The sequence below is a fragment of the Triticum urartu genome, chromosome 2A, assembly GCF_056163025.1.
Source record: "Triticum urartu cultivar PI428250 chromosome 2A, HENAU_Tu73, whole genome shotgun sequence".
Taxonomy (NCBI): Eukaryota; Viridiplantae; Streptophyta; class Magnoliopsida; order Poales; family Poaceae; genus Triticum; species Triticum urartu.
In genome coordinates, this window is record NC_141874.1 from 617,177,245 (window position 1) to 617,200,716 (window position 23,472).

At 44.1% G+C, this 23,472-nt stretch overlaps 1 protein-coding gene across 1 annotated transcript; it reads left to right on the forward strand.

The window, feature by feature from the left end:
- The first annotated feature begins 18,724 nt into the window (after nt 1-18,724).
- On the forward strand, nt 18,725-21,009 carry LOC125533793 (COBRA-like protein 7). Its single transcript, XM_048697144.2, has 6 exons — nt 18,725-19,020; nt 19,123-19,202; nt 19,315-19,774; nt 19,870-20,026; nt 20,130-20,410; nt 20,480-21,009. The coding sequence occupies exons 1-6, from the start codon at nt 18,951-18,953 to the stop codon at nt 20,767-20,769; spliced, it is 1,338 nt and encodes a 445-aa protein (XP_048553101.1). The 5' UTR covers nt 18,725-18,950; the 3' UTR covers nt 20,770-21,009.
- Nucleotides 21,010-23,472: the final 2,463 nt, after the last annotated feature.

Genomic DNA, 23,472 nt, shown 5'->3' on the forward strand with positions numbered 1-23,472 from the left:
CATGGGCTTTGCTACCTTCTTTGATATTGATACTGTGGCCCTCTTGTGGAGCAAGACTCTTAAAGTAGCCTTTGTTGGGCATGTCGAGAACGGTCTCTATGTGATTAACTTTTTGGAGCGACCCAATAAGACCGCGACTTGCCTAATGGCTAAAGTTGATGTGGGATGGCTTTGGCATCGCCGTTTAGCCCATGTCCAAGGGGGACCATGTCCGTGGACTAACAAATGTTAGTTTTGCCAAAGATCGTGCTTGCAGTGCTTGTATTGAAGGACAGTTACATGAGAAGGCTCACCCTCCCACGACTATCATTTACTCAAAGAGGCCTTTGGAGATCCTTCACTTGGACCTCTTTGGGTCTCCATCCTTTGATAGTCTTGGGGGTAGAAAGTATTCAAGATACACTTGGGTGTACTTCTTCAAGAGGAAGAGTGAGACCCAACAAACCGTCACCGACTTTGCAAATGAAGCTCAACGCCAACACAATGCAAAGATCTTGATGATAAGGAGTGACAATGGCACCGAGTTCAAGAACTACACCTTGGATGAGTTTCTTAGTGATGAGGGGATCAAGCATCAATATTCTGCACCTTACACCCCTCAACAAAATGGTGTAGAGAAGAGGAAGAACCGGACGTTGATGGATGTGGCAAGGACCATGATGGCGGAGTTCAAGTCTCAAGTCTCCATACAACTTTTGGGCCGAAGCCATCAACACCGCGTGTCATGCATCCAATCGGCTCTATCTCCGCAAATGCTTGAACAAGACTCCATATGAGATACTCACCGGTAACAAGCCCAACCTCAAGTACTTCCAGGTGTTCGGGTGTAACTGTTTCATTCTCAAGAAAGGTGTTCAGTTGTCTAAATTCGAGGCTAGAGCTCATGAGGGCATATTTTTTGGTTATGCTACAAACTCTCATCCTTACCGTGTTCTCAGTAAGTCCACGGGACTTATTGAGGAGACGTGTAACATGGAGTTTGATGAGAATAATGGCTCCAAAGTGGAGCAAAGTGGTACTTGTGATGTAGGTGATGAAATTCCTCCCCAAGCCATAAGAAGAATGGGTATTTGTCACATCCTACCCATTGAGGAACCCCTTGTGGCCGAAGTAGAAGGACAATATTCTACTCAAGTGGAACCATCACCAACACAAGACCCACATGCTTCCGAAGAACAAAGTGAAGGCCCTCAACCAAATGAACAAGATCAAGGGCAAGATCAACCACAAGATGGTGGTGAACCACCAAGTGATGCGCAAGGTCAAGTTCTCACCACCGAGCAAGTTCAAGATCAAGAGCAAGCTCAAGATCAAGAACAAGCTCATGACAACGCTCAAGATGATCAAGTTACCGCTCCTCAACTCACTCCTGAGGAGGAATTGGAGCGTCATGCCGCCAAGCTTGCATCCAAGCTCACTACCAAGGGTCATCTAATGACTAATGTGCTTGGAAGCTTAAGAAAGGGGGTAAGCACTCATAGACAATTGGCAAACTATTGTGAACATCACACATTTGTTTCTTGTGTTGAACCCAAAAAGGTCTATGAGGCGCTCGAGGGTCCGAATTGGCTTAATGCCATGCATGAAGAAATCAACAACTTCGAGCACAACAAGGTGTGGAGACTGGTGCCAAGGACAACAGGGAACCATAATGTCATTGGAACCAAGTGGATATTCAAGAACAAGCAAGATGCTCATAGAATTATTGTTCACAATAAGGCTCGGTTGGTAGCACAAGGCTACTCCCAAGTCGAGGGTATCGACTACGGTGAAACCTTTGCTCCCGTTGCTCGCATTGAATCTATTTGTTTGTTGATTGCTTATGCATCTCATCATAACTTCAAGTTACAACAAATGGATGTGAAGAGTGCTTTTCTTAATGGTCCCATTAATGAGTTGGTATATGTCAAGCAACCCCCGGGGTTCGAGGATCCCTATTTTCCCGATCATGTGTACCAACTCGATAAGGCACTATACGGCCTTAAACAAGCCCCACGTGCATGGTATGAGCACCTTACTGAGTTGTTGCAAGATCGTGGATTTGAAATTGGGAAAATTGACCCCACTCTTTTTACTAAGAAGGCCAAAGGGGAGTTGTTTGTATGCCAACTATATGTTGATGATATTATCTTTGGGGCCCCTAACAAAACTTTCAGTGAGAAATTTGCCGCTCTCATGACCTCAAAGTTCAAGATGTCCATGATGGGAGAGTTGAAGTTCTTTCTCGGGTTTGAAATAAAGCAAAGAAGAGAAGGAACCTTTCATCAACCAAGCCAAATATACTCAAGACATGCTCAAGATATTCAAGTTAAGTGATGTCAAGCCGGCTTCCACTCCAATGCCCGTCAAATGCCAACTTGACATTGATCCCAATGGTAAAGCGGTGGATCAAAAGGTATATCGCTCCATGATTGTCTCCTTGCTTTACCTTTGTGCATCTAGACCGAATATCATGTTGAGTGTGGGAATTTGTGCACGGTTTCAAGCCGCACCTAAGGAAAGTCACTTTGTGGCGGTCAAGCGAATCTTTCGATATTTGGCTCATACCCCAAACTTTGGCTTATGGTACCCAAGAGGAGCTAACTTCAATCTTGTGGGTTTTTTGGACTCGGACTGGGTAGGAGACAAAGTGGATAGGAAGTCCACTTCCGGAGGGTGCCAATTCCTTGGTTGCTCTTTGGTGAGTTGGTCTTCCAAGAAGCAAAGTTGTGTGTCTCTCTCGTCCACCGAAGCGGAATATGTGGCGGCCAGTAGTTGTTGTGCACAACTTCTATGGATGAGGCAAACTTGGAAGGATTACAGTGTCATTTGTGACAAAGTGCCTCTTTGGTGTGACAATGGAAGTGCCATCAAGATTTCTCTCAACCCAGTGCAACACTTCAAGACGAAGCACATTGAGATTATGTATCATTTCATCCAGGATCACATTAGGTGAGGGGAGATCGAGCTCAACTATGTCAACACCCATGGTAACCTTGCAGATATCTTCACGAAGCCCTTGGATGAAGCAAGATTTCGCGAGTTAAGGCATGAGCTAAATATCATTGATTCGAGCAATGTGGCTTGAACCCTTGCACATCCCACCATACTCATTGTGATGTCTTGTTTAGGTGTAGGCATGGACATAGGGGGAGTGTTGTTCTCTCAATGAACTCTCCCTCCACCCATTATGCATAAATTGATCAAGTCTTTCACATTAGCCATTTTTTATGGTACTTGTGCTTCAAAGATGAGTTTTGGTCATGGGCCCAAGGTTAAAATCTTCGCGGCGCCATACCTCTTGAATCAAACATAGGTGGCCTCGGCCACCGGCCTCTCTTAGAGAGGTGTGTGCTTCTTGTCCTCTTGCTGGTGTTCTTCGTGTTGTTGTGTTTTCTCTCTCTTCTTGAAGTTTTTTCCTTCTTGAGCTAAGCCCTTCTTGAGTGTCTAGCCTTTGAGTCTTGGCTGGGCGGTACTTCCGCTGGGAGTGCGCGGTACTACCGCTTATGAGTAACAAGCGGTACTACCGCTACAGGGCGGGACTTGGGGGGTTTTGTCGGGGCAGGGGGGTTTCTTCTCCCCCATACCCATTTGGGCAACCCACTCGCTCCCCTCGTCTCTCCAGCGCCAACTTGCCGCGAGAGGGCTCCTGCGGGCCGCCGTCTTCGGGCCATCCCTCTCCATTTCCTTTGGTGGAATCGATCCCCACCCCATCCTCTTGCCATGGATGCCGGTATTACCCCCGTTCCCATTCTCTTTGTGCCTAGATTTAAAATCTAGTGTTTAGGGGCAATACTTGTTGCATCTCTCGATTTTTGGCTAAATCATGGCTTGAGTAGGTTGGAGAAGGCGTCTAGACTATTTGGATTGATACTTTGTAGGAGTATTTTTGAATTTGGCATCCCGGTAGTGTCGGATTTGACCATGGCAGTAGGGAACCGCCGTTCCCCTGACTCGAGCGGTACTACCGCCCCCCTTGGAGCGGTACTGCCGCTTATTGATCGCGATACTACCGCCGGATGCCCACTTCCATCATACTCCTGCAAATTTTCGATCCATGTTGTTTTGTTTGGTGGCTTATGATCGTTCTTTCTTGTTGTTCCTTGTGCCCGTGTGTCTGGTTCCAGGTGATGACCCTTCTGAGCAACATGTGCGTTGTGTCAACCCCGGGCGTTCAACTTCAAAGCGCTACCGCACCTCTGAGACAGCGACTGCCTCATCAAGTGTTCCTCCTCCTCCTCAGCAGAAGAAGAAGATTGCAGTCAAGCCCAAGCCTAGGGCCAAGTCGGTGACTGAAATATATGCAAAGGAGTTCTGGGAAAGGATTTGGTGGCTCGGTTTTACGCCACTGTCCATCTTGGAACAGATGAGGAAAGGACTCTGACATGGATGACAAATGGCAAGCTGCTCTCGTCAAGTGGAAGGCCTTCATGGAGTTACTTGGAGTTGAAGATCACGGTCTTGAGAACCCAGTTGGCTTTCGCCCTCACCGCCATGCAACTTCCACTCACAAGCAATCTCTTTGGTCATACTGTACTTTGAAGATTAACCTTGAGACTCAGAAGGAGACCTATGAGCTTCCTCCTTTTCTGGACATACTCCATCGCATCTTCAGGGAGACCCTCTTTCCTCGCATTGGGAACTTGGATATGGTTCACTCATTTCTCGTGGACATGCTTCTTTTCTGCCAGCATGAGAAGGAAGAAAACACCGGAGAATCCTTGGATATCTCTCATGTCATGTGGTCTGAACTGGTCTCCGCCATCTCCGAGCGCAAGTGCCCTATATATGGACCATTTATCATGTTGCTTATTGAGAAGGCATGGGCTCGTGTTTATCAGAATGTGATGCTGGAGACTGGGGAGTTAGTACCTCATGAGATCAAGCGTCTGAGGAAGAAGGAGAATTGGGGCACCTCGGCTCCGAGGTCTGAGATTCGTGTGGAGCTGCTAACATGGAGACAGAGGCTGATGCCGATGATGACGATGACTATGAGCCCTCTGGAGCAGAGCCCTCATGGAAATAAGCTCAAGAGCAAGATGAAGAAACTCTTCTACATGGAGTCTCATGGTCAGTACCCGACTCATGTGTCTGAGAAGAAGGCCAGGAGCCGTCACAAGGAGCTCATGTGTTAGTTGGGTGCGACGTTGCCAGCGGACCTGAGGACAAGATCACCGATGAGGAGGAGTGGGTTCAGCAACAGTGCCCGTGGACCGATTTAGACACCGAGCAGTTTCCTACTAATGATGGCGGTGCAGACGATCCCGCTGGGATGTGGTGATGGAGATCCCCAGTTTGCTATCACCTGGAGCCGTAGCAGCACTCTTTGCCTTTTTGGTGTCTCGATGCCAAAGGGGGAGAGAGCTTAGGGATTTGTCATTGTCGAGTTGCGAGCATGTATTTGTGTGGCTTGTTTGCCTTGCCTGTCTTTCTCGCAAACTTTTTTCTCGTCTTTTCCGTTTGTTTGGTTTGTGCTTGTGAGACCTGGTACCCTATCATATGGTGTGAGACATATGCTACCTTATACTTTTATTATCTAGTTTGTTGAGTACCTTAGTAGTATGTGAGTTGCATGTTTATCTTGTTATATACCTTGCTCACTCCTACTCTATTGCATCTGAGCTATATATGTTCCATTACTTGTTGCTAATGTTGTCAGACTATAACATATAGAGGGAGTGTTGATCCTAATGTGTGTGCCTTGCATTCCAAAGAAACCTCTAATTAGGTGCACACATTCAGGGGGAGCTCCGTCTATATTTTGTAGTTTTGGGATTCATGTACTTTCTTGTCTTACCTTTGTGCAAATCTCGTGTTGTCATCAATCCACCAAAAAGGGGGAGATTGTTAAGGCATGTATCTCTCTAAGTAGTTTTGGTGATTGATGACAATGCCTTTGTGGACTAATCGTGTGTGTTGAGCATTTCAGATTCATCCTTTGGCATGAGACGATTCCTTCCCCTCAGAGTTTCAAGCGAACACGGTGTAGCTCTTTCGTTTCAGTTTTGGTGGACTTGTTTCGTAGGTGTCACCGTACTATCAAGAGGGGGTACGCATTGGAAAGGCTAGGGTGGAATCAACACGTACGCATCCCCTTTGCACCCACTGAGCCTTCCCGCTTCGATGGAGGATCCCTCATTGCTTCCGGTGTGAAATTTGGTCCCAGCGGTAGTACTGCAGACCCCGGCGGTAGTACCGCTCAAGAGCCACAAGCGACAGTACTGCTCCACAATGGTAGTACCGCCTGGGGCTCTCAACCGTAGTACCGCTATTGTTCTGAGCTCCTACCGCCTCGACTCGAGGGTGTCACCTCTCGTGTCGGGTTTTGCAGCACTGGCAGCGGCAGTAGAGACGGTAGTACCGCTCGTAAGCGGTAGTACCGTCCTACCACCACGGCTAGTACCGCCCTGGGTCCAGATCCTGCTCCGCCTCTGGCCTTCCTCAGTCTGCACGGTAGTACCATGAGGGGGAGCGGTAGTACCGCTGCCCCTAGCGGCAGTACCGCTCTATGCGGGGCTGAATGGGGGTAACGGTTGGATTGTTTCCCCCTTATAAAACGAGGTCTTCTTCTCCAAGTTGACCTACCTCTTTTCCCCCAAGCTCCATTGTTGCTTCAAAGCTCATTTTCGCCCGATCTCTCTTCCTAGCCAATCAAACTTGTTGATTCTTTGGGGATTGGTTGGGAAGGTCCGGATCTACACTTCCACCAAGAGAAATTTGATTCCCCAACTAATCCCTTGCAGGTCTTGTTACTCTGGGGTGTTTGAGCACCCTACACGATTGAGGTCATCTCAGAGCCATATTCCATTGTGGTGAAGCTCCGTGGTATCGTTGGGAGCCTCCAATTGAGTTGTGGAGATAGCCCCAACCTTGTTTGTAAAGGTTTGGTCGCCGCCTTCAAAGGCACCAATAGTGGAATCACGACATCTCACAGTGTATGAGGGCATGAGGAGAATATGGTGGTCCTAGTGGCTTCTTGGGGAGCATTGTGCCTCCACACCGCTCCAACGGAGACGTACTTCCCCTCAAAGGGAAGGAACTTCGGTAACACATCCTCGTCTCCACCGACTCCACTAGTGATTATCTCTCACCTCTACTTGTGCAAACTCTTATTGTGTTGTATTCCTTGCTTGCTCGTGTGCTTGTTGTTATTGCATCATATAGGTTTCCCACCTAGTCGCATATCTAGACAACCTACTTTGATGCAAAGTTTAAATTGGTAAAGAAAAACTAAAAATTGTTAGTTGCCTATTCACCCCCTCTAGTCAACTATATCGATCCTTTCACATGGGTCAATTCAAAGCAGGTGTTCTTCTACCATCGTGCCCTCAATGTTACCGACATTGTTGTTACACTTAACTCATGCCTATGATCAGGAAAACAGAACTATCATGCAACACTTGAGCTAGTCCTAGAGGCAAGACTAGGAATCTACTTTACCGTTTATTATTCTACATGTGCACATGAGTTTATCTCTGAGCCTCGTGGTTACTGCAGACTCGAGAACCATTGCAGTTATAACATATAACATTAACATTAATTATAAACTAGGGAATGAGTAATAAAACAATTATTATTACCTCTAGGGCATATTTTTAACAGCCCCCCACTTGCACTAGAGTCAATAATCTACTCTACATAAATTATTTTACACCAATGATAATTGGGTGTTTTTCATGTGTTGCTCGTGGTAGAGGCTTCGTCATTGGGTCTGATAAGTTCAAATTCGTATGAATCTTGAGTACTTTCACAAAACTATTATCTAGATGATCCCAGATAACATGATACTTGCGTTCAATATGTCTAGAGTTTTGGTGGGAGCTTGGCTCCTTTGCCAAAGCCACGATGTCGCTATTATCACGATAGATCTCCATTGGGTTCAATGCACTTGGAAACACACCTAGTTCTTCAAGAAACATCTTGATCCAAATCGCCTTCGAAACTTCTGAAGCTGTGACATATCTCACGTCCGTCGTAGAATCCGCAACAACATTCCGCTTAGAATGCTTCCAGCACACTGCACCACCCTTGAGTGTGAAAATGTAGCACAATTGAGATTTATAGTCATCTCTATCAGTCATGAAGCTGGTATAAGTGTAATCATTTACAATGAGCTCTTCATCACCTCATAGACAAGGAGGAAATCATTAGTCCTCCTGAGGTACTTAAGAATATTTTTAACTACTGCCTAGTGGGCCAATCCTGGATCACTTCGGTACCTGCTACAAACATTTAGGGCATAAAAAATCTTGTACATAGCATGGCATATATGATGAAACCAATTGCCAAGGCATATGGAACATCACTCATTTGCACTCACTCATCAACTGTCCGTTGACATTCATTCTTGCTAAGTATTGTCATTAGGAGTAAGTCCTTCTTAGCATTCTCCATTTTAAACCTATTTAAAACCTTTACAATGTACGTACTCTGGCTAAGCACTATTTGGCATCGTGATCTATTTCTATAGATTTTAATGCCTATTATATACGCCACTCCGCCTAAGTTCTTCATTGAAAAACCCTTGGGCGTCGTGATCTATCTCTATAGATTTTAATGCCCATAAAATTTTTACGTCATTGCCAATCAATTTGTGTTGTCTAAAAATGCTTTTGAAGTTCCACTAGACTTCTTGTAGACACGAGATTCTTCGTCATTCCTAATAAAGCCAAACCCTTGGGAGTTGTCAAATTCAACATGGATGGTGTTGTGGCGAGGAATGGGACGAGCGGTGCTGTTGCGAGAGTGTCCAGGGATTATACTGGGCATATCTTGGGTCCTCGTCACTCAACTTTATTTCCATCAGTGATGTTGCAAGCTTGGACTCCTTGCATGCAGAGAAGATCAAGCGTTAGCTGCTGACCTTATGGTCAGCAATTTTTTCGAAGTTGATACTTTAGCTAAGTTCTCTTTATCCTTAACTCAGGGTAGGCACGCTTGGCTTGTTTAGCCTCATGTTGTTGTAACCATTCCTATGAACATTGATCAATAAAGTACAATATTTACTCATAAAAATACTAGTAATTTGACTAGTGTCCCGACCGTTCAGTAGCGACCGATACAATCGCGGCTACATCGATACTATATTGATTTTTAAAAGAGTGTATGAACACTTTTTGAAAACATGAACATTTTTTATAACTTTAATTTTTAACAAAAAACATTTTTTGATGATTCTGAACAATTTTTTTTTGAAAATTCGGAACACTATTTAGAAAGTTTATATTAAAATTTTGAAAACATGATTTTCCGAGAAAAAGGAACATGTTTATATTTTTGACATATTTTGAAAATGTGAACATTTTTAGACTTTGAATTATTTTACTCCAAATGAGATTTTTTTTGAAAGCACAAACATTTTACAAAATTTTGTTTTTTTTCTAAAAGCATAAACATTTTTCAAATTTGCTCATGTTTTTGAAAACATGAATATTCTTCCAAGTTTTAAATTTTTGGAAAACAAGTTTTTTTAAAAACAATTACAGAAATTATTTTAAACTGTTAACACTTCTTATAATATCGTGAACATTTTATTAAATTTGTGAATTTTTTAAGGAAAAGAAAAGAATAACAAACTGGAAAAATGAAAACTGAACAGTTGACTGAAATCTATACTACTTATAAAAGAGCAAACATTATCTTTTCTAAATGCACCTCACAAAACGTACGTGGATACATTACCATCACATGATTAGTCTCACTAAACTCAATCTAACGGCTAGGCTTAACCTAATCTGTTTTTTGTGTGTACTTAGCAATTTACATTGACTGACCGTACTCCACCACGGAGGAAAATATGAAAGTCCACGCCTGATCAATTAGGAAACTATAATCACGGACACATCCTATTAAGAAACTAATCACGGGCGCATCTAATTATTACAAACTAATCACAAATGAATCCTATTATTAGGAAATTAATCACGGACACATCCTATGATTAGGAAAATAATCACGCGCGCATCCTATTAGGAAATTAATCACATATGCATCTAATTATTAGGAAACTAATCATGGACGCATCCTATTAGATAACTAATACAAACGCATCTAATTATTAGGAAACTAATCACGAGCGCATCCTATCGTCTCCTATCTGGGAATCGCGATCGCGAGTCGCCTGCGGTCACCAGCCCACCACCCACGCGAGCCACAGTGGGAGACACGCGAGGAGGAGCTGCGGCTTCCTCCGAACACACACACGTGCCGTCGCCGCGTTTTGTCTTCTACCTGGAGACCAGGTCATTTTTCTACTGACTGCAACAACTTCGTCCACGTCCTGGCATGCTCTTCGGGAACCACCGGCATCCGCGTTGACTTCAGCTCCGTCCACAACACCCACACTGACAACCACCCACCGCCGACACCCTTCAGGTGGGGGCAATGCTGAGTATCCTGGACAAGTATAAGCGGGCCAAAAAATCGAGTGGGGGCATTCGCCCCCATAGCCATGCATGTAGATTCGCCTGGTTGCCAACCATCGTCATCCCTAGGGCAACGCAGGTGTCGGCCACTGCGCAGCAGGTGAAGCTAATCACGGCCCCATCTCACTCACCCAAGCCACCGCCGACTCCCTGAGCTCTGACGCGTGCTGCTCCGTTGGACACGCTTGTCCAGTACTCATGTGTGGACGACGTCGTCCAAAGATATCCTACCTTCGTCGGATGCTGGAACTCCCCACGCCTCGGTGCGTGGAGGCCGCCGCCTCAAAACTGGACGACTGATTCACCTGCGTCGACAACACCGCCCAGCTGGTGAGAGGACACGGTCGCCGCGGCCGCTCGTATGCCTGAATGACGAAGACGCTCGCCTTCACGCGAACGCGCCGCACGCACGCACTAATCAGTTAAGTACCGAGTGTTGTTTTTTTACTATCATCCCTACCTCGCCGGTGGTGACACATCTAGAAGTACAGGAACTAGAGATGAGGCAATGAGAAACAGAGGCGCGCTGGAGCACACACATTTGGGTTTCAGGCAACCAATGCCTTCTTTATTTCTTTATTTCTTTACTGATTTTCGCGTACTTGCAATAGACATCCCTGTTTTTTCAAATACTGACTACCGGTTATTACATGGCCAACTCACGACTACGCAGTAAACTCACAGACAAATTCGCTGAATCAAGACCTTACTTGCAGTCATGAAATTACGTTTCACTGAAAAAACCCGAGAAGTTTGCATAAGTTTTAGTAAAAAAACTAAAGCTCGCATAAGTTTTACTAAAAAAAACCTGAAGTTTGCATAAGTGTATGTGTTTTTCCAGCAGATACATGGCAATTATAATTTTACATGAGCATTTTCATACCGTCCTTATCTACAGTTGAGTTAACATGTTTTCTTGATAGAAAACTTGGACCACATACAAGAGAAGCAAAAAATGCATGTTGATTATGATGATGACGAATGTAGGATATTTTGTGGTCATGGTAAATTCTGATATCATTTATTTTATTTCATTATTGCACTCTACATTACATACTACGCACGACCACTTTGGTAGAGGTGACGAGTTCACATCATACTGAGAGACCAACCATGTTTCTCCGAATATCTTGAATCATGATTCTTATGACTTCATCTCTACTACTTATAAGAAGTACATTTTTTCATTTGACTATTTCCTGACTTGAGAGGTAAGGTATGTTTTATCCACTAGAGCTGCTAAAATTGGAAGCATGTCTGCAGTTTTTTCTTTCTAAACCGGCATTTGTTGGCCTTTTTTGCCACTGTTATTCTTACAAGTGGTAGCCTATGCATGTTGAAGACCGTTTCCAAATTATTTATCTTCGTATCATTATTACTACAAACTGAGAGGATATTTGTTATATTGTCAAAATTTTAGAATGTTGAGCCCTTAAAGAAATGTGTAGTACTCAAGTAACTGTTCCAAGTTGTCATATTAATGCTTTTGTCCAGTGGATAACAAGTATAATTATGCAATTTATCACTGTAATTTTTATTTGGTTCACATGTTCAATTTTGATAATAAAGTAAGTCACTTTTCTTACTTCCAAACATTACGACACTTGTGTGCAATAGTAGAATCGGATGGTCCAACTAGCATTTTTTGCCTTATTTCACAGCTGATTCTATGCAGTCAAGACATCTCTACACTTCTCTATCTGACAATGGCTTCTTCTTTTCAACAAACCATAGAGATCTCTTCCCACTATTGTGGTTGACACTCCATTGTAATAATAATTCTTGACTGAAGTTTGTTGGCACTGAAACGGTTCCTTAGCTTGTCCTAAGTGACATTTTTATGTGTGATTATACTTGCATAAATGTGTGCATATGAAGAATCATGATGAATCTTCTAAATAATTTGGAGTTTTATACATTGGGAACACTGGGTGGTCTTTTAATACAGGAGACATGTTGATTAAGGAGAAACGATATTTCAAATTATTTGTATGAGTTGGGAATAAGAGATTGTGTATTTTATAGAGAAATTTCAATTTTATGAATAAATTATCTTATATTAAATTTAGTATACTGTGTTAATCCAAATAGGCGTGTGTTGCACGTGCACACTTATTAATTCAAATAAACGTGCGTTGCACGTGCACACTTACTAGTAATAATAAAGAAATTAATAAGAAAAAAAATCCGGCTAAGAAACCTTCTAAAATGTTCCCATAACCAGGTTTTGTAGTCACGTGTCCTAGCTAAAATGGGCTAGCCCATTTATCCATCCGCTTCCTCTCCCCTATGTGTTTTAGCGATTCTCTGCCGCAGCGAGCGGCAAATAGGGATAAACCTCCATAGAATAATGCTATTTTTCCCTTCCCGCATTTTGGATCTGCATGGCGCCCTCTCTGGAGTATCCTATTTAGCTCCCTGCCCGCGAAATAATGTTCACAATCTAATTTAAAAACACTAATTTACAGACTGGGAAAACCACCCGGGTTTCTATCCATTTCCATGCACGATTCTACAAATTTTATTGTTTTTTCCCCTTTGTTCTTTCTACCGGTTTCCTTTTGTTTGCACCTTTTATTTCTTGTTTTGTTCCATTTTTTTTTCGTTTTTATCTATCTTTCATTTTCCTTCTTCGTCTTTCCTTTTTATTTTTTAAAATTCATATACATTTTTAGAATCATTAAAAAATAAAGTTATGATATTTTATACAACTCATCACTATTTTTAAAACATGTTAACACTTTTTCAAATTCATGTCATTTTTCGAAAATTTTAATAATTTTTTAAAGTCATGAAGTTTTCTAAAATTCCGTGAAAAATTATGTTTAACTCATGAACATCTTTTACAAAAAACTGCAAACATTTTATAAATTCTTGAATTTTTTTAACTCATGGCGGTTTTTATATCCTTGCCTCCTAGAACATTTCTTGGAATTAATGATTTTTTAATACATCAACAACCAGTAACTGTTATTTGCCTTGAGCCAAAATCCGTCAATTGTTACTATTAGTGATTTCCTTTTTTTCTGTGGGTTATTAGTCATTTTCTAAGAGGAGCGAAAGGCAAGCGCTATATGGGTCTTGTCTGGCCCATGCACTTGATATAATGAGCATGCAGCTCTTTTGCGGTGTTTCCTAAGTGGCGGCCCAAGCATCATTTCCTTCATTATTGGGACGACCATTTTTTTACGTTGGGCCGACCGTTTTTTTGTGTTTGTAAACTGAAAAAAAAATGTGTGAGAAATGGGCTTCAAACCCACGATGAGCTAGTTCAGTGACCCAAGCGATAGCCACCCGAACACATCATTTTCCTTTCTTTCATTTTTTTTCTTGTTTTATTTTGTTTTCTTTTTTCGGTGTCCTCTTGTCTTTCTTTTTTCAAATTCCTGAACTTTTTCTTCAAATAGATTTTTTTAAATCCATGAACTTTTTTCCAAACTCGTGAACTTTATTTCCAACTTGATGAATTGTTTTCCAAATTGGTGAGCTTTTTTCAAAATTGATGAACTTGTTCCAAATTTTGTTAGGAGCCCCTGTAGCCCATACGTGTACCTGGGCTTCACATGGGCCAGGCCCGGCTGTGCACCACCGATGTTGGCTACAAATACACGAAGGGAGAGCAGCAACCGAACCATCCAGGTTGGATTAGGCAAACGGCACGGCGGCTCCTTCTCCTACCTCTGGCTCTCTCCTCTCTTCCTCTTTCTGCTGCACTGTAACTCCATTAGCCACCTCGTAGCTCTGTAATCTTCGTCTGTGATTGAATATCAATTGGGTTGCTAACAAATTTGTGATTTTTTTCAAAATGAATGAACTTTTTTCCAAACTTGATGATTTTTTTAAATTGTGAATTCTTTAAAGGCGATGAACTTTTTTTCAAAATCAATGAATTTTTCAAAGGCGATGAATTTTAAAATTCATCATTTATTTTTCTCCGTCCTTTTGTCTTTCTTTTCTCAACTTCGCAAACTTTTTTGCCAAATATTTTTTTTCAAAAATCCATGATTTTTTCCAAACTCATGATCTTTATTTCCAAATCGGTGAATGTTTTTGCAAATTGGTGGAATTTTTTCTAAAATTGATGAACATTTTTCATATCTGTAAATTCTTTTCAAAATCGATGAACTTTTTTCGAAAATTGATGATTTTTTTACAATTTGTTGTGATTTATTTTGAAAATTGATGTATTTTTTTTCAAATTCTTTGAGTTTTTAAAAAGAAAAGCTCGAAGCAATAGAACAGTGATAGAATTAGCGAGTGAACGTCTATGAATCAGCGAGCGAATGGCTATGGGCCTTCGTAGGAACATCCCATAGAAGAACGCTGAAGGCGCCAGTTAGGAGCTCCCCTCTTTCGCTCCATTAGTTGCGTGAAGTGAGATTCGAACTCTCAACCTCCGTGTTTACATTCACCCGCAGTAACCAAACCAACAAAGCTAATCTGCTGTGCATTCACTTTCGTTTTTCTTCTTGTTGTACTCCTTCTCTGTCTGTTTTTTCTTTTTCTTTTTGTTTTTGCTTGGTCTTTTTTTCTTAGCTTTTTATTTTCTTTTCCATTTGCTTAAATTTGTTAACTTTTTAAAAAATCATGGAAAATTTTGAAATTCTTGAACATTATCAAATTCATGAACATTTTCTTAAATTCATGAAAAATCAAATCCATGAAAATTTTCAATTCCATTAAAGTTTTTGAAATTTGGAAACTTTTTTTCAAAACTGGAAACTTTTTTGTCAAATGTGTGAACTTTCTTTGAAATCAATGAACTTTTTTCAATTTCACAAATCATTTTTTTCACATTCGTTAACTTTTTCTTCTTCAAATTGAGTGAATTTTTTCAAATAAAATGAACTTTTTTCAATTTGTTATTTTTTTAAAAAATGAATTTTTTTAAATCAATAAGCTTTTTTATTTTTGCGATTTTTCCCAAATTCATGAACTTTTGTTTTTCAAATCGATGAACCTTTTTCATCAGAATTTAATTTTAATTTGTGATTTTTTTTTCAAGTCCATGAACCTTTTAAAATAAAAAAAACGTGGTAGTTCTATTTCCTGAACCAGTAGTACAACCGAGAAAAAACAAGAGGCGAGAAAGGCGAGTTGAGCGAGCGAATGAATAACGAAGCGAGTGGTGCGAATCTGGATGGGTCATGGCCCGCTCCCGCTCGCTGTAGGCGCTGATGAGGAGGTCTCGAAACCGAGGCCTATGTGGTGGCGAGGTCGGAAGAAGGTGTTGGGCCAAGGGGAATGGATTCAGGCCCACCCGATTCGGCTTTGACTAGTCACATTTGTGACAAGCTCTTGGATGATGTGTGTGAGGTTAATCATTTTAGAAATTCTCGATGTTGTGTACGTCATTTGTTTCAACACGCTGCAATATTGTGTGTCTTTGGTTGCAAACACATGGGTGGCGATGAATTTGGGTATCTGCACAAACATGTCAATGTTACACATGGTATTTCAATTCTGTATGGATCAGACGTTCCAGATTTTGATTTTATGTGTGATCAGGCGGTGGGGAAGCGGCCGATAAGGCACTGCCTCCACCAGGCCGATGCCCACAGCACCTTACGAATAATAATGTTCATTTACATGGCAGCCAGGTATGTGGACAGGGGGAATTGTTCTGAAAACGAACGTTTTGTAAGGTTCTGGAGAACGTTGCTTTGGAATCTTCCACCTGCTTATGCCAATGGTTTCTAATTATACTTAGATTTCTTTCCGCCGGTCACATGAAGTAAGCAATGCAGGCCGCCGATGGTGCCAATTGTCAGTGCACCGTAGCTTTTGCCGTACCGTCAGTTAGTTTATGACTAACGTGATTTCAGATGTTGCTTGGTCGTGACTTTGAAGAGGCACACTGTTTGAACCAATCAACGTGTAATACTTTTACTAGAGAGAGCTTCAATTAGCTTGTCTCGTCAGAAAACCACAACATGTATTCTTTTTTACTTCAAATATGGCAAAGACAAATTCTGAAGCGGATAGAACCGGCCGATACCATCCGCAGCAAGATTTGTCTCTATTGATTCTCCGTGTATACATGCATGTATCAGTTTTGTAGTTTAAATTTCATGTGATGGTGAGATGATATATGGAAGTTGTGCTAGTTTTTTTTTTTCTAAGCGAGAGGTTTATGCCAGGGTTGTCGTTTCTTCCTGTGATGGTGTGATAGTGAGAGCTTGCAAGAGCACACACCGGCCGTCTTTTCCTAAAAATATTTTTATTCTTCCAGCACATTTGGAAACAGTCTATGTAGAGATCTAAAGTTTGGTGCGAAGAAGGTATATATGCATTGTCGTGGCTTGTGCACAGAAGCCAAACTTAAAGCATCCAAAGATACCTTTGTAACTTTACCCTAAAAAAAAAGATACCTTTGTAACTACTCATTCATGTCTTTTTCACGTAGGCTATAGATTAACACATTTTTTCACGAGGAACTTGAAATAAATAGTTCGTTTTAGTATATTTTTCTCCATTTTTCTGAATTATGTAAACTACTTTTTAATACTACAAGTTAAAAGTCTTATCTATATGAAAAATAATTATCTCATCTAACTCCTACACCGTTTGATTTTACACGAAGATTCGTGGGTTTCCTTTTATTTTTTGTTTGGTTAATCAAATAGTATAGGAGTTAGATATGACTTTGTTAATTCTCATCTAGGTGAGAATTAGCAAATCCGTATTTAAAACATTAAGAGCACGTATGCACGATTGCATAAAATCCGCGCTCAGAAGGCAAAAGGTAGGAGCATACTCCCTCCGTCCGTAAATAAGTGTACTTCTAAATTTTGTCCTAAGTCAAAGTTTTAAAACTTTGACCAATTTTATAGAAAAAAGCAGCAGCATTTATGGCAATAAATTAGTATCATTAGATCCGTATTGGAATGTACTTTTATAATATATCAAGTTGATGTCATATATGTTACTACTTTATTCTATATAGTTGGTCAAAATTCTAAAACTTTGACTTAGAACAAAGGAAAACGCTACCCTTCAGCCGGCTGATGCCCGTGCAGCGTCCGCCACCCAGTGGCGGAGCTACACAAGATTTGTTGGTGGGGCAAGAGAGAAAATGTCCATTTCAACGGTTGCAAAAGCTGTATTTTTTTTTGAAAATGCCAAACGAAGACCGAGCTTTATGGAGGCCTTTATTTGAAAACTTCAAAATTCAAACTTTTTAGTTTCAAAAAATTCTGAAAATAAATACACATATACCTAGATACATAATGTACACATGTGCAAATTTTCAAGTCGAAATACATTATGATGTGAGCTACACAAAAAAGACAAATTTGGGGCTTTTTAGCATATATATACTGTTCATCTTTAAAGTCCCTGATTTTGTTTTTTTGGTGCAGCTCGCGGTTCAAGGTATTTCAGTCGAAAAACATTATGACGGATTGGCATTGCACGTTTATATTAGGTAGGGTATTAGTTGCACGTTATATTAGGTAAAATATATCTGTTGCACTTTGATATTTGGTAAGATATCAATTACTTTTTCACGGAAATGGTAGGATATTAATTACATGGTAAATTTCAAGGGATAGCGTTGAGTCAAAACATGTTTATAATCAATGGCGGTGGTGGGTAATTAGAGCGTTGAACGTGTTTGGTGCTCAACAATGGAGCGACTTGAACCGCTAGATAACATGATTTGACGGTGGAGATGGTTTGGATCTGCCTATTTGGGTCTTTTTATATTGATATAGATGTATAGTTCTTTTCGGAAATTTTTTAAAACTGAAAGTTATGAATTTTGAATGTTTTAAAATAAAGGGCTCCATGGAGCTCGGTCTTCAAAATGCCCTACTCTATTGCCGCCACCTGTGTAGCCGTCGGATCGATCCTGATCGAGCGCTCACCACATATCCTCTAAAAATGTTTTTTTTACCATAGGGAATTCATCCTCCAACCAAGAGCATCAATTACAACTTACACATGGACGCACGCCAAGTTTTGGTCATTTCGCTGAATGGCACCGTGAACGATGAACAAGTATCACCATCGTTTGCATGGCCCGCGTGTCGGCCCACCGATTCAAACTTCCCTCCAAATCAGGCAGGAACGTGTACGGCAAGGTGACAGACGCGCAGAGAGGAAACGAACGCGGCTAGCGTGCCAATCCGGGATGGCTTTCCATATACGCCGCCGCACGGTGAGCAGACGCCAACTGGACTTCCCACAGTCCCACTGTCGACTAGGCGCAGAAAAGGAGAGTAATCAGTGTCGGTTTCCTGCCTGACTCGAGTAGTAATCCGTGTGTGTGTGCGCGGACGCGCCTCCATTCCACTCCGGGCGTTTAATTCGAGGCTAAATGCTGAGATATCCACGAGTCATGACGACGCGCGTGTCACATCAGCGGTGCTAGGATTATATGCGTGCCAAAGCCGATCCCTGTCCTCTTCCTCGTACCCACAGTCTTGCCATCCCCCTCTTCCCCTCGTCTCGTCCTCTACCTACCTACGCAGACCGAGGGTGCCAAGTGCCTGCAGAAGGCGTCGTTTTGTCGGGCGCCGCCGGTGCGTGAAGAAGCCCGAGAGGATGAGACCCATGGCGATGGAGCAGTTCGTCCTGTTCATCTTCATGTGTTGTCTGTCCTCCCGCTTCGTTGGTAATTCATTGGTTTTCCCCTGATGTGTCATGATTCTTCCTTTCTGCGTCTCCTTTGATTCTGCGATTGATGATTGTTGGTTTCGCCGAGTCTCTCTGGCAGATGCGTATGATCCGGTGGATCCAAACGGGAACATCACCATCAACTGGGATTTTCCGTCCATCGAGCCCAATGTGTACGCGGTGCGCATAGTTGGGATTTTTCTTTTCTCCTGAAACGCAATGCTCCTGACGGAAATCGCGATTTTCTGCCACTGAAACTGCGTACGAATCAATCGATTTCCTGTGCGCGCAGGTCAAGGTGAGCATCCACAATTACCAGCTGTACCGCCACATCGAGCGCCCGGGGTGGCGGCTGAGCTGGGTGTGGGCCGGCCACGAGTTCATCTCGACCGTGATCGGCGCGGAGACGACGGAGCAGGGCAACTGCACCGGCCGCCACGGCGCCAACGGCGCCCCTCCGCATTGCTGCGAGAAGCAACCGGTCATGATGGACCTGCTGCCGGGCGCGCCGTACAACAGGCAGTCCGCCAATTGCTGCCGCGGCGGCGTGCTGTCGTCCGTCACGCAGAACAACAGGACGGCCACCTCGCAGTTCGAGATGTATATCGCCAATTTCGCCCTCGACGAGCACGGCGACCCCAAGATGCCGACCACCTTCAGCATCGGCGTGCCGGGCTACACCTGCAGCAACGCCACCAACGTGCCGGCGACGAGGTCCAAGGTCGACGAGCAGCGGCACGTACAAGTTCTGCGTAAGCATTTGGTTCTTTCTTTCTTGCCAACATCCACCGTCTTGTGACACGCCGTGCATCGAGCGCTGACTATTTCTTGGCTTGGTGGGGTGCAGGGACATGGCAGATCATCTGCTCGTACTCGCAGTTCAGGGACGCACCGTCGCCGTCCTGCTGCGTCTCCCTCACGACCTTCTACAACAGCACGATCGTAGGGTGCCCGCGGGACAGCTGTGGCGGTGCAAACTCTCCCTCGGCGCATCAGTGCCTCAGGCAAAGCCACCTGACACCCTGCCACACACTCTGCATTCTTCTGATTTTCTTCTGCCGTCATTCTGATTCGTGTCTGCGTGTGCATGTTCGTCCGGTTTTTCAGCGGCGGCGAGCAGTCCAAGGTCCTGGCGGCGCTGCCTGACGCCGACGGCGCTCCGCCCGTGCCAGTCATCCGGTGCACGGAGCACATGTGCCCGATCCGGGTGCACTGGCACGTGAAGCAGAGCTACCGGGGGTACTGGAGGGTGAAGGTGGCGGTGACGAACTACGACGTCGTCAGCAACTACACCGACTGGAACCTGGTGGTGCAGCACCCCAACCTCCGGAGCCTGACGCAACTTTTCAGCTTCAACTACCAGCCCCTCATCCAGTACGGCACGATCAGTAAGTGCACAATCTTTGACAAGAAGATGATACGAAGCAAGAATGGGTAAGAAATGTGGTCTTTTGCAGATGACACGGGGATGTTCTGGGGAATCAAGAACTACAACGAGATGCTGCTGGGTGACGGGAACGTGCAGACCGAGATGATACTGGAGAAAGACCCGAGCGACTTCACCTTCTCGGGGGGCTGGGCGTTCCCGAGGAGGGTCTACTTCAATGGACACGAGTGCGTCATGCCGCCGCCGGATCAGTACCCTTCGCTGCCCAATGCGGCCTGGGACGTGCGTGTCTCGGCGGTGCAGCGGTGGCTGGTCGCCGGCTCTTGTCTGCTCTCGTTGTCTATGTTGTTTCTCGTGTAAAGGATACATGACTAGCCCTGAATACATGGGGTTTGAGTATCTCAGTTTAACTTCCCCGTAGAGTACAACTAATCCAGCATATACCTCCTCTTTGAGCGCCTATAGATTAAACTATTGCTCAGTGACATATGCCCCCAGAAAAAGGAAATCCTAGAAAACTTCATATTCGGGTAGGATGTCTTCCCAGCAATTACATGGTCCTTTGATGCTTAGTACAATAGTACGAAGTGCAAGCTTGGAGATGGCTTCTTTCCCTGCTCTGTTTACCATTGCCCTGGACATGTTCTACTCACTCCAATCTTAATTCAGTCAAGCAATTGGTCGGTAAAGCCAAAACTTGTATCTAGATTCTGTTGATAACGACATTCACATGCTTGCACTTGGGGAAAGCTGAAGCGCTCGTGTTGCTCACGGGGGGCGGCACGGCCGAAACCTAGCCACCACTGCCGCCCCATTCTCCACCTCCACCCCAGCTCCCCTCGCCGCCGCCAGGTGAAACCGACGGGCGAAGCCCACTAGACGTACGACGGCGGCAGGGACTTCTCCTCGCGAGGCACGTAGCGGCGGCCCTGGACAAAGCTAATCGACTACCGATGGTGGCGTCTCGCCGGCGCAGGTAAGCAGGGGCGGCGGCCCCGAGCATGCCGGCAACACCGCTTCTCTCCTCCTCCCTCGCTGGGGGTCGTGAGGGGTGGTGTTGGGGCCGATCGCCGCAGATCTAGCACCTGGATCCGGGATCCGTCGGTGGGGGTGCCCAGGCATGTGGCTGCGACAGCTGCACATCCGGCTAGTCGAGCTGTGGTGGTGGCGGTGTGCTGCAACTCCTAGACGACGGCGCGGCGACGCCATGTAGGTGGGCGTGTTGTGGTTGTCGTGGGGGGAGGGTCCCTGGCCTCTGGTGTGGTCTGTGCACTGCCAACTCCGATCGTGCGTGCGGCAGAGTGGTGGCCAGGGCTTTTGGCGGTGGTCTGCTCGTGATTGCCGGAGCGACTACTCCAGGTCAAGGTGGATCTGTGTCGTGCCCCTGCCCATGTGGGCGGCAGTGGCATAGTTGATGGTGTTTCAAGTGAAGGCGGCGGCTCCCTGGATCAAGAGCTGCAACGCGGTGGACTGTCCTTGCGACAATCCAGTGACAGTGGTTTTTGTGGTGTTCTAGGCGAATGTTTTTCCTGACTTAGTCGGTGGTAAGGCGGTGCTTTGTTGCGCCATTTCCATCTTGATGGCGCCGTTGAGCAGCCCCGACCCACCTCCAACCAATGGGACCTTTGAAAGAACATGCGGTGCCCCCATGTTTGGTTTTGGTAATTGGTGACAATCTCTATGGACTAATGGTTGCCTTGAGTTATATTTGAAGGTTTTGTCCATAGGCTTTTCTTGGAGTACATGTGGTTTCAAGGAGAGTTTGTGTTGACCAAGGTGCTATTAAGGAATTATCCAAAGCTTGGTCATCTGAGAGTTGAGCTTATTGCAAGCATGTCTTGAAGAAGAAGATTGTGTGATCATCCATGTTTACCTTCAAGACATCATTCAAATGAAGAGAGTTGGAAAGATTCAAGGTTGATCAAGACTAAGTCAAGAGTGAATCAAGTTGATCAACTCACGAAGCGTAGAAGATGTACCGAGAGGGATCAAGTGATCCCATGGTTTGGTAAGCATTGTCCATTATGCTTTGTGTACTAACCCATGGTCTATGTGAGAGTTCTACGTGGGGTTAGGTACGTGTTCATGGGCTTGTGTCAAGAGGAAGATATCACTCAACCCATGGAGAGGATGACATCAAGTGGTGATCGTCATCAAGATTGCCGTGTGCAAGTTCAAGTGGATCATCGCGAAGAGATCAAGTGCTTGAAGCTTGCCATCTATTGTGGTGACAATGGACTTGTGGAGATGTGCCGAAGAGTTGCTCACCCATAGTGGACTATGGGGGAGCAATCATCTAGTCTTCATCGAGCCAACACAATCAAGAAAGGTGGTCCAACTTGAGGGAGTCAAGATCGTCATCATCTAGCTCAAGTGGACCATGTGCAAGGCAAAGGTTTGCCCTTGATAGGTTTTATATTTTACCGGTATCATGGTGGTAGTTTGGAGACCGGGTTATAGAATCGTTTGCCGTACTATCAAGGGGGGCTCTCAAGTTGGTAGCTTGATCGTATCGTTAGTAGAGAGCTCAAACCATTGCATCCTTGCATCATCTTTCTTGGTTCTTGTTTGGTTCTCTTTGTGAGTCTTAGAGCTTATGGTCATCTTGATTACAAGCTTGAGTTCATCGAAAACGGAGTTCGCATGCATCTTCTATGATGTTTTCGGTGTTGGAGGTTTTACCGGTCTTTTCCGAGGAAGGGTTCTCACCATTTTCTTATGGGCCTTTTCTCATTTGCTTCTTATTGATATTTCTTTGAAGATTGTGTTAGCCCTTGTCTCTAGCTTTCCAACAAACTTGGTTTCATCGAATTCGGAGTCCGTTTGCAAAAGTTGTGGCAGTTTTGGTGTTCTGAAAAGGCTGCAGGGGTACTACCGCGAATTGGAGCGGATGTAATTTTTTACTACCGCTCCAGAGCAGTACTACTGCGGCTCCTACAACGGTAGTACCGCTCCGGACCAAAAACTCGTCCCAAGTCTTGCGGTGGTAGGCCCGGATGTATTTTTTTAGTACCGCTCGCAAGCAGTAGTACCGCCACCATTTGCGGTAGTACCGTGAGGTCG